Here is a 10,000-nt window from a genome sequence, read left to right on the forward strand (position 1 = left end):
TCCCCGTGGCCCAGGCCGACTTCGCCGAGCGTCCTCGGAGACGAGGCGCTCTCGCGGCCGCCGTGCCGGCCGATCGGGAACGCCCCGGGCCGTCTCCCCGCCGCCGGCAAAGCAGCGGTCCCCCCTCGCCTAAGGCCGCCGGGCCCGTCCTCTCGGTGGGACTCACCGCTCCAACGCATCCCGCCGGCGGCGGAAATGCCGACGGCCGTCTGTTAGAAGCGCGGCCCGCCTCTCTCTCCGCCGGCCCTGGCCGGGGCCCTGCCGCACGGTCGCTGGAGACCGGCCCTGGGGACCCAGGTCTCTGCCCCAGGCCGAGGCAGGCGGCGGCTGCTTTCCCAGGGACGGCTTCGACCGGCAAGGGCGCGGGCCGGACACCGACACCGCCGGCAACGCGGGCTGTAACAGAGAAGGCGGCGTTATCGACAGCCTCACGAATCTTTTCCGTTTCTTCCTGCGTGCGCGCACCCCAAACTAAACGGGCCCCCGGCCCGAGCCCCCCGCCGGCCGCGTCGCGCACGCGCCCGCAAACGTAAACCCCCGGCCCGAACCCCAAGCCCGCCGCTCCACGCGCATGGGCGAGCACGCGCCCGCCGGGGGCGGGCGTAGGCACGCGGAGCGCGTGCGCGCGTGTGCGTCTCCCACTGACGTTGACGTGCCCCCCCCCCCCCCCCGCTACGTGCTTCGCGGCGAGCGCGACGGCCCCCCCCACCGCCCCCCCCCCCCCCCCGCTACCGCACCGCCGCCCCCCCCCCCCCCCCATCCGCCACGTGGTTTGCGGCGAGCGCGGCGGCCCCCCCCACCGCCCCCCCCCCCCCACTCCCCCGCTACCGCACCGCCGCCCCCCCCCCCATCCGCCACGTGGTTCGCGGCGAGCGCGGCGGCCCCCCCCACCGCCCCCCCCACTCCCCGCTACCGCACCGCCGCCCCCCCCCCCCATCCGCCACGTGGTTCGCGGCGAGCGCGGCGGCCCCCCCCACCGCCCCCCCCCCACTCCCCCGCTACCGCACCGCCGCCCCCCCCCCCCCCCATCCGCCACGTGGTTCGCGACGAGCGCGGCGGCCCCCCCCACCGCCCCCCCCCCCCACTCCCCCGCCAGCGCACCGCCGCCCCCCCCCCCCCCGCCATCCGCCACGGGGTCCGCGGCGCGCGCGGCGCCCCCCCCCCCCCGCCCCCCCCCCTCCCCCGCTAGCGCCCCCCCCCACCCCCGCGCCTTCCTCCGGCAGGTTTGCCGCCCCGGGGAAGGCAGGCGGGAGACTTTAGGACCCGGCGGCATTCCTGCCGGCTCCGTGCCCGGGCGGCAGAGGGGAGTCCCGGTGGCGTGCGGTCTCTCACCCCGGCTGCCGAGTCGCTACCCTGCCGTGCCCGTGCCCCGGCTGCCGCCTTTCTCTCCCACTCACTCAGTCACTCGCACTGCTGCGCGCCTGCCCGCCCCCCCCCCGCGGGCGGAAAACCGAGCGAACGCCAAGGTGGGGGTGGGGGTGGGGGGGCTGGGGTGCGTGTGGTGTGTGTGGTGTGGTGTGTTGGGTGGTTGAGGAGAAAAAACACAAAAGGGAAGGAAAAAAAACCCTAACCCACCCAAACAGCAATCTTCTCCGAAAAGAGACACAGGGCCCCCCCCCCCCCGCCCCAGCCTACCTCTGCGCCAGGCTCCCTGCCTGCTCGCCGACCGCTCTCACCTGCCTCTGCGCCAGCCTCCCTTCCCTGCCGCTGCCGCCGCCGCGTCTGAGAGCGGGACCGTTGGCGCGGCGGGAACCGCTGTCCTTTCCCTGCGGGCGGGGGCCCGGTTGCCGGGCAACGGGGGGACCACGCCCCCACCCCTGCTGCTCCGGGGCGCCGGAGAGTCTGGGGTCGGGGAGGGGCCGCGCCTACCAGGCTGCGGGTCTGCAACTGCAGCGCAGGGAGGGAGGGAGGGAGGGAGGGAGGGGGACCACGCGCGCGCGCGGGCTATGTGCTGGGGGGGCCGGGGGGGGGAGCGGGGGGGGGTGCGCGCGTGGGGGGGGGGGGTGTGGGGGGGTGTGTGTGTCTCGGCTGGCTGAGACGCGTATGTCGCGGGGGGCGGGGGCGTCCGCAGGATCGCAGATGTGTGTTTTAAGCTATTTATTTTATTGTAAAAAGTCAAAGTAAAATAAAACGATGGCAAGCGGGGGGAAAAAAAAGGAACAAAACGCACATCCACACACACACCCCCCACCCCCCCACACCCCCCCCCCCAAAACCCACACCGTGAAACCGAAACCAAAAGCCGCCGAGCGCCCGGCAGCGCCGGGACCCGGACCCGGCTATGGGCGCCCGGGGTCCTGAAGCCTCCCGGCGGACGGCAAACACATGCCGGGGAGGCGGGCGGCTCGTCACGGGGACCGCCGCCTCTAAAAAAAAACAAAAAGAAAAAAAAGAAATAAAAATTTTTAAAAATTGTTTATTAATATTTTATCGACGTTTAATCTCGAAAGCGAAGAAGATCAAGCGAGTCTTGCGTGACCCGCCCCTCCCCGGCCGGCAGAACCGGGAGAGGGTGGCCTCTGTACCGGATTCGCTTAAATATCGAAAAACTGCACCCCCATCACCACCACTACCACCCCCCCACCCACCCCCCCGCCTCCGCCGCCCCCCCCGGAGCCCACCCCGGCCGGCAGAACCGTGTCACACGGCCCAGCCGGCTCCGGAGCACAGAGCGGCCGGCAGGTCTACCCGGCTCCTCGGGGCCCGACAGGTCTACCTGGCTCCGCGGTCGGCGGCAGTTGCCCGGTCGAGCCGGCTCCGGAGCCGGCGGCGGCCGCCAGGTCTACCCGGCTCCGGAGCCGGAGGCGGCTGCCAGGTCTACCCGGCTCCGGCACCGGAGCCGCCTGCCAGGTCTACCCGGCTCCGGAGCCGGCGGCGGCTGCCAGGTCTACCCGGCTCCGGCGCGCGCGGCGGCCGCCAGGTCTACCCGGCTCCGGAGACGGCGGCGGCTGCCAGGTCTACCCGGCTCCGGAGCCGGCGGCGGCTGCCAGGTCTACCCGGCTCCGGGGCCGGCGGCGGCTGCCAGGTCTACCCGGCTCCGGAGCCGGCGGCGGCTGCCAGGTCTACCCGGCTCCGGAGCCGGCGGCGGCTGCCAGGTCTACCCGGCTCCGGAGCCGGCGGCGGCTGCCAGGTCTACCCGGCTCCGGCACCGGAGGCGGCTGCCAGGTCTACCCGGCTCCGGCGCGCGCGGCGGCCGCCAGGTCTACCCGGCTCCGGCACCGGAGGCGGCTGCCAGGTCTACCCGGCTCCGGCGCGCGCGGCGGCCGCCAGGTCTACCCGGCTCCGGAGCCGGCGGCGGCTGCCAGGTCTACCCGGCTCCGGCGCGCGCGGCGGCTGCCAGGTCTACCCGGCCCCGGAGCCGGCGGCGGCCGCCAGGTCTACCCGGCTCCGGAGCCGGCGGCGGCCGCCAGGTCTACCCGGCTCCGGAGCCGGAGGCGGCTGCCAGGTCTACCCGGCTCCGGCACCGGAGCCGCCTGCCAGGTCTACCCGGCTCCGGAGCCGGCGGCGGCTGCCAGGTCTACCCGGCTCCGGCGCGCGCGGCGGCCGCCAGGTCTACCCGGCTCCGGAGACGGCGGCGGCTGCCAGGTCTACCCGGCTCCGGAGCCGGCGGCGGCTGCCAGGTCTACCCGGCTCCGGGGCCGGCGGCGGCTGCCAGGTCTACCCGGCTCCGGAGCCGGCGGCGGCTGCCAGGTCTACCCGGCTCCGGAGCCGGCGGCGGCTGCCAGGTCTACCCGGCTCCGGAGCCGGCGGCGGCTGCCAGGTCTACCCGGCTCCGGCACCGGAGGCGGCTGCCAGGTCTACCCGGCTCCGGCGCGCGCGGCGGCCGCCAGGTCTACCCGGCTCCGGCACCGGAGGCGGCTGCCAGGTCTACCCGGCTCCGGCGCGCGCGGCGGCCGCCAGGTCTACCCGGCTCCGGAGCCGGCGGCGGCTGCCAGGTCTACCCGGCTCCGGCGCGCGCGGCGGCTGCCAGGTCTACCCGGCCCCGGAGCCGGCGGCGGCCGCCAGGTCTACCCGGCTCCGGAGCCGGCGGCGGCTGCCAGGTCTACCCGGCTCCGGAGCCGGCGGCGGCTGCCAGGTCTACCCGGCTCCGGCACCGGAGCCGGCTGCCAGGTCTACCCGGCTCCGGAGCCGGCGGCGGCTGCCAGGTCTACCCGGCTCCGGCGCGCGCGGCGGCCGCCAGGTCTACCCGGCTCCGGAGCCGGCGGCGGCCGCCAGGTCTACCCGGCTCCGGAGACGGCGGCGGCTGCCAGGTCTACCCGGCTCCGGAGCCGGCGGCGGCTGCCAGGTCTACCCGGCTCCGGCACCGGAGCCGCCTGCCAGGTCTACCCGGCTCCGGAGCCGGCGGCGGCCGCCAGGTCTACCCGGCTCCGGAGACGGCGGCGGCTGCCAGGTCTACCCGGCTCCGGAGCCGGCGGCGGCCGCCAGGTCTACCCGGCTCCGGAGCCGGCGGCGGCTGCCAGGTCTACCCGGCTCCGGAGCCGGCGGCGGCTGCCAGGTCTACCCGGCTCCGGCACCGGAGCCGGCTGCCAGGTCTACCCGGCTCCGGAGCCGGCGGCGGCTGCCAGGTCTACCCGGCTCCGGCGCGCGCGGCGGCCGCCAGGTCTACCCGGCTCCGGCACCGGCGGCGGCTGCCAGGTCTACCCGGCTCCGGAGCCGGCGGCGGCTGCCAGGTCTACCCGGCTCCGGCACCGGAGGCGGCTGCCAGGTCTACCCGGCTCCGGCGCGCGCGGCGGCCGCCAGGTCTACCCGGCTCCGGAGCCGGCGGCGGCTGCCAGGTCTACCCGGCTCCGGAGCCGGCGGCGGCTGCCGGGTCTACCCGGCTCCGGAGCCGGCGGCGGCTGCCAGGTCTACCCGGCTCCGGAGCCGGCGGCGGCTGCCAGGTCTACCCGGCTCCGGCACCGGAGCCGGCTGCCAGGTCTACCCGGCTCCGGAGCCGGCGGCGGCTGCCAGGTCTACCCGGCTCCGGCGCGCGCGGCGGCCGCCAGGTCTACCCGGCTCCGGAGCCGGCGGCGGCTGCCAGGTCTACCCGGCTCCGGAGCCGGCGGCGGCTGCCAGGTCTACCCGGCTCCGGAGCCGGCGGCGGCTGCCAGGTCTACCCGGCTCCGGCACCGGAGGCGGCTGCCAGGTCTACCCGGCTCCGGCGCGCGCGGCGGCCGCCAGGTCTACCCGGCTCCGGAGCCGGCGGCGGCCGCCAGGTCTACCCGGCTCCGGAGCCGGAGGCGGCTGCCAGGTCTACCCGGCTCCGGGAGCCCGGGTCGGCCGCCAGTGGCGGCCGGCGACCCCGGCCTGTCGCTGCCGGAGCGTCCGTCGGACAGGGCGGCCAGGTCTACCCGGCTCCGGCGGGACTTAGTCGCATTTCCGGGCGGGGCTGAGGGGTAGACCTGTTGTCCGCTCCGCTCCTCGGAGCTGCCGAAGGGGTCGCTGCTGTTTGCTGCCTCCAGTTACGTCATCGTAGAAGTCGGCGTCGCTGGCGCGCCTCCCCCGTGGGCGGAGACGGCCGTCTTGGTTCTTTCCGGGGGCGGCGACGTACCGGCCCATACTATAGGAGCGAGCGGTGAGTCGTTTCCGTAGCAGGGGTATCGCGCGGCCGTTGGCAGAGCGGCACGAGAGGGAACGGCAGAGACCCCTGTGCGGGGATCCAAGGGCAAAGACCGGCGGCCAGCGGCGGTCGCCGGCACTCTCGAACGCGCAAGGCCGGGGAAGAAAAGGGGGTCCAGCCTCTGCGGCGGTTTCTCTTCCCCGGTCCCGGAGGCGGCCCGATGACGGCGCGAGGTTACTGCCGGCAGACGCCAGAGGCAGACGGCCGGGGGTTTCGAGCCTGCCGCGGCTTGCCCTGGCTCCGGAGGGCCCAGTGCCTGTGGCACGGGCGAGGTTGGCGGCACACCTCGCCCTTTTTCTCCGGCCCTAAGCCGGAGCCCGCGAGGCGGGCGCCAGAGAGCGGCGGCCGGTCGCGGTGGCCGGCAGCCGAACGCAGACGGCCGGGGGAGGTTTCGAGCCTGCCGCGGCTTTCCCCGGCCCCCGAGAGCCCGATGACGGCGCGGGCGTAGGCGGCGGCGCCTCGCCCTCGTTTTGCCGGCGCGAGACCGTACGCGGGGCGGCCCGTGGTGTGCGGCCGGCCCTGAGCGCCGGGAGGGCTCGGTGAAGGGACTGCGTTTAGCACGGGCCGAGGTGGCGGCGCCTCGTCCTTTTCTCTCTTTCCGCCGGCCCTAAGCCGGAGCCCGCGAAGCGGGCGTGGAGAGCGGCGGCCGGTCGCGGTGGCCGGCAGCCGAAAGCCAGACGGCCCGGGGCGGGTGTCAAGCCTTCCTGGCGTCGTTAGTCTTCTCCCCGGGGGAAGCGGTTCCCCGCGGGCTGGGCAAAAGACCGGCGGCCGGCGGCGGTCGCCGGCACTCTCGAACGCGCAAGGCCGGGGAAGAAAAGGGGGTCCAGCCTCTGCGGCGGTTTCTCTTCCCCGGTCCCGGAGGCGGCCCGATGACGGCGCGAGGTTACTGCCGGCAGATGCCAGAGGCAGACGGCCGGGGGGTTTCGAGCCTGCCGCGGCTTGCCCTGGCTCCGGAGGGCCCAGTGCCTGTGGCACGGGCGAGGTTGGCGGCACACCTCGCCCTTTTTCTCCGGCCCTAAGCCGGAGCCCGCGAGGCGGGCGCCAGAGAGCGGCGGCCGGTCGCGGTGGCCGGCAGCCGAACGCAGACGGCCGGGGAGGTTTCGAGCCTGCCGCGGCTTTCCCCGGCCCCCGAGAGCCCGATGACGGCGCGGGCGTAGGCGGCGGCGCCTCGCCCTCGTTTTGCCGGCGCGAGACCGTACGCGGGGCGGCCCGTGGTGTGCGGCCGGCCCTGAGCGCCGGGAGGGCTCGGTGAAGGGACTGCGTTTAGCACGGGCCGAGGTGGCGGCGCCTCGTCCTTTTCTCTCTTTCCGCCGGCCCTAAGCCGGAGCCCGCGAAGCGGGCGCGGAGAGCGGCGGCCGGTCGCGGTGGCCGGCAGCCGAAAGCCAGACGGCCCGGGGCGGGTGTCAAGCCTTCCTGGCGTCGTTAGTCTTCTCCCCGGGGGAAGCGGTTCCCCGCGGGCTGGGCAAAAGACCGGCGGCCGGCGGCGGTCGCCGGCACTCTCGAACGCGCAAGGCCGGGGAAGAAAAGGGGGTCCAGCCTCTGCGGCGGTTTCTCTTCCCCGGTCCCGGAGGGGGCCGATGACGGCGCGAGGTTACTGCCGGCAGACGCCAGAGGCAGACGGCCGGGGGTTTCGAGCCTGCCGCGGCTTGCCCTGGCTCCGGAGGGCCCAGTGCCTGTGGCACGGGCGAGGTTGGCGGCACACCTCGCCCTTTTTCTCCGGCCCTAAGCCGGAGCCCGCGAGGCGGGCGCCAGAGAGCGGCGGCCGGTCGCGGTGGCCGGCAGCCGAACGCAGACGGCCGGGGGAGGTTTCGAGCCTGCCGCGGCTTTCCCCGGCCCCCGAGAGCCCGATGACGGCGCGGGCGTAGGCGGCGGCGCCTCGCCCTCGTTTTGCCGGCGCGAGACCGTACGCGGGGCGGCCCGTGGTGTGCGGCCGGCCCTGAGCGCCGGGAGGGCTCGGTGAAGGGACTGCGTTTAGCACGGGCCGAGGTGGCGGCGCCTCGTCCTTTTCTCTCTTTCCGCCGGCCCTAAGCCGGAGCCCGCGAAGCGGGCGCGGAGAGCGGCGGCCGGTCGCGGTGGCCGGCAGCCGAAAGCCAGACGGCCCGGGGCGGGTGTCAAGCCTTCCTGGCGTCGTTAGTCTTCTCCCCGGGGGAAGCGGTTCCCCGCGGGCTGGGCAAAAGACCGGCGGCCGGCGGCGGTCGCCGGCACTCTCGAACGCGCAAGGCCGGGGAAGAAAAGGGGGGTCCAGCCTCTGCGGCGGTTTCTCCTCCCCGGTCCCGGAGGGGGCCGATGACGGCGCGAGGTTACTGCCGGCAGACGCCAGAGGCAGACGGCCGGGGGTTTCGAGCCTGCCGCGGCTTGCCCTGGCTCCGGAGGGCCCAGTGCCTGTGGCACGGGCGAGGTTGGCGGCACACCTCGCCCTTTTTCTCCGGCCCTAAGCCGGAGCCCGCGAGGCGGGCGCCAGAGAGCGGCGGCCGGTCGCGGTGGCCGGCAGCCGAACGCAGACGGCCGGGGAGGTTTCGAGCCTGCCGCGGCTTTCCCCGGCCCCCGAGAGCCCGATGACGGCGCGGGCGTAGGCGGCGGCGCCTCGCCCTCGTTTTGCCGGCGCGAGACCGTACGCGGGGCGGCCCGTGGTGTGCGGCCGGCCCTGAGCGCCGGGAGGGCTCGGTGAAGGGACTGCGTTTAGCACGGGCCGAGGTGGCGGCGCCTCGTCCTTTTCTCTCTTTCCGCCGGCCCTAAGCCGGAGCCCGCGAAGCGGGCGCGGAGAGCGGCGGCCGGTCGCGGTGGCCGGCAGCCGAAAGCCAGACGGCCCGGGGCGGGTGTCAAGCCTTCCTGGCGTCGTTAGTCTTCTCCCCGGGGGAAGCGGTTCCCCGCGGGCTGGGCAAAAGACCGGCGGCCGGCGGCGGTCGCCGGCACTCTCGAACGCGCAAGGCCGGGGAAGAAAAGGGGGGTCCAGCCTCTGCGGCGGTTTCTCCTCCCCGGTCCCGGAGGGGGCCGATGACGGCGCGAGGTTACTGCCGGCAGACGCCAGAGGCAGACGGCCGGGGGTTTCGAGCCTGCCGCGGCTTGCCCTGGCTCCGGAGGGCCCAGTGCCTGTGGCACGGGCGAGGTTGGCGGCACACCTCGCCCTTTTTCTCCGGCCCTAAGCCGGAGCCCGCGAGGCGGGCGCCAGAGAGCGGCGGCCGGTCGCGGTGGCCGGCAGCCGAACGCAGACGGCCGGGGAGGTTTCGAGCCTGCCGCGGCTTTCCCCGGCCCCCGAGAGCCCGATGACGGCGCGGGCGTAGGCGGCGGCGCCTCGCCCTCGTTTTGCCGGCGCGAGACCGTACGCGGGGCGGCCCGTGGTGTGCGGCCGGCCCTGAGCGCCGGGAGGGCTCGGTGAAGGGACTGCGTTTAGCACGGGCCGAGGTGGCGGCGCCTCGTCCTTTTCTCTCTTTCCGCCGGCCCTAAGCCGGAGCCCGCGAAGCGGGCGCGGAGAGCGGCGGCCGGTCGCGGTGGCCGGCAGCCGAAAGCCAGACGGCCCGGGGCGGGTGTCAAGCCTTCCTGGCGTCGTTAGTCTTCTCCCCGGGGGAAGCGGTTCCCCGCGGGCTGGGCAAAAGACCGGCGGCCGGCGGCGGTCGCCGGCACTCTCGAACGCTGGAAGACCGGGGGACTCGAGCTAGCCGCAGCCTTCTCCCGGTCCCGTTGACCTCAGTGAAAGGGAATCGTTGTCCCGAGCGGGTGGCCGGCGGCACCTCCCGCTCCCCCATTTTGCCGATCCAGACCCCCAGGCAGCGCCCGCTGAGGCGTCCCCAGGCGCGTCGGAGAGGCTCCGCGGCGGGCCGGCTCTGCCGGTGTTCAGGCCGTCGGAGCACCTCTCGCGGACGTTGCCTGCTCGCTCGCACGCAGAGCCCCGCGTCCGCCGCCCACCCCCGGGTGGTGGAGGGCGCGTGCGGCCGTCGCTGTCCCAGGAACCTTGGCCGTGGGGCCTCCGCTCCTTTTTCTCCTTTCTTTCCTTTCACTGATCGATGAGGCCTTTCGGGTCGCGTCGGAGAGGGCCCCGGCGGGCCGGCTCTTCCGTGCTCCCCGTAATAGGGTGCCACGGCAGTGTCCGGTGTTCAGGCAGGGTGGTCTCCTTTCCAATTCGCTTCCCGTCGCATGCGAGGTGTTGCCTTCCTTCCCCCCCACCCCCGAGGAAAGGGGGGCTCCTCGGGCTTCCTTACCGAACTGGGCTGTGTGACGGCCGCGTGGCCCCGCGAGCCCTCAGGTGTCCTAAACCACGCGAGGCGCCGGTGCCGGCCTCGGTCCGGGTGCCCGTGGGTGCCGGCCGCGAGCAGCGCTGGGCGGCGGGGCGGTCGAGGCGAGAAACCGGGGAAAGAAAGCGAGCAGCGGGGCCACCCAGGCGAGGGTGGGCCCCGCGGCGTGTCG

The 10,000-nt window shown here is 75.3% G+C and overlaps 1 protein-coding gene across 1 annotated transcript in view; it reads right to left on the reverse strand.

The window, feature by feature from the left end:
• Nucleotides 1-5,538, reverse strand: part of LOC148050712 (uncharacterized) — a 5,887-nt gene extending 349 nt beyond the window's left edge. Inside the window, exons 1-3 of the mRNA XM_087741083.1 lie at nt 5,446-5,538; nt 1,677-1,944; nt 1-396 (exon numbers count right to left, since the gene is read on the reverse strand). The exon at nt 1-396 is cut by the window's left edge and continues 349 nt beyond it. Of these exons, the coding sequence (XP_087597209.1) occupies nt 1-396; nt 1,677-1,944; nt 5,446-5,538 (757 nt within the window). The remainder of the gene's footprint in view (nt 397-1,676; nt 1,945-5,445) is intronic.
• Nucleotides 5,539-10,000: the final 4,462 nt, after the last annotated feature.

The sequence above is a fragment of the Nipponia nippon genome, unplaced genomic scaffold (assembly GCF_047370975.1).
Source record: "Nipponia nippon isolate SJK-2023a ecotype South Korea unplaced genomic scaffold, ASM4737097v1 scaffold_72, whole genome shotgun sequence".
Taxonomy (NCBI): domain Eukaryota; kingdom Metazoa; phylum Chordata; class Aves; order Pelecaniformes; family Threskiornithidae; genus Nipponia; species Nipponia nippon.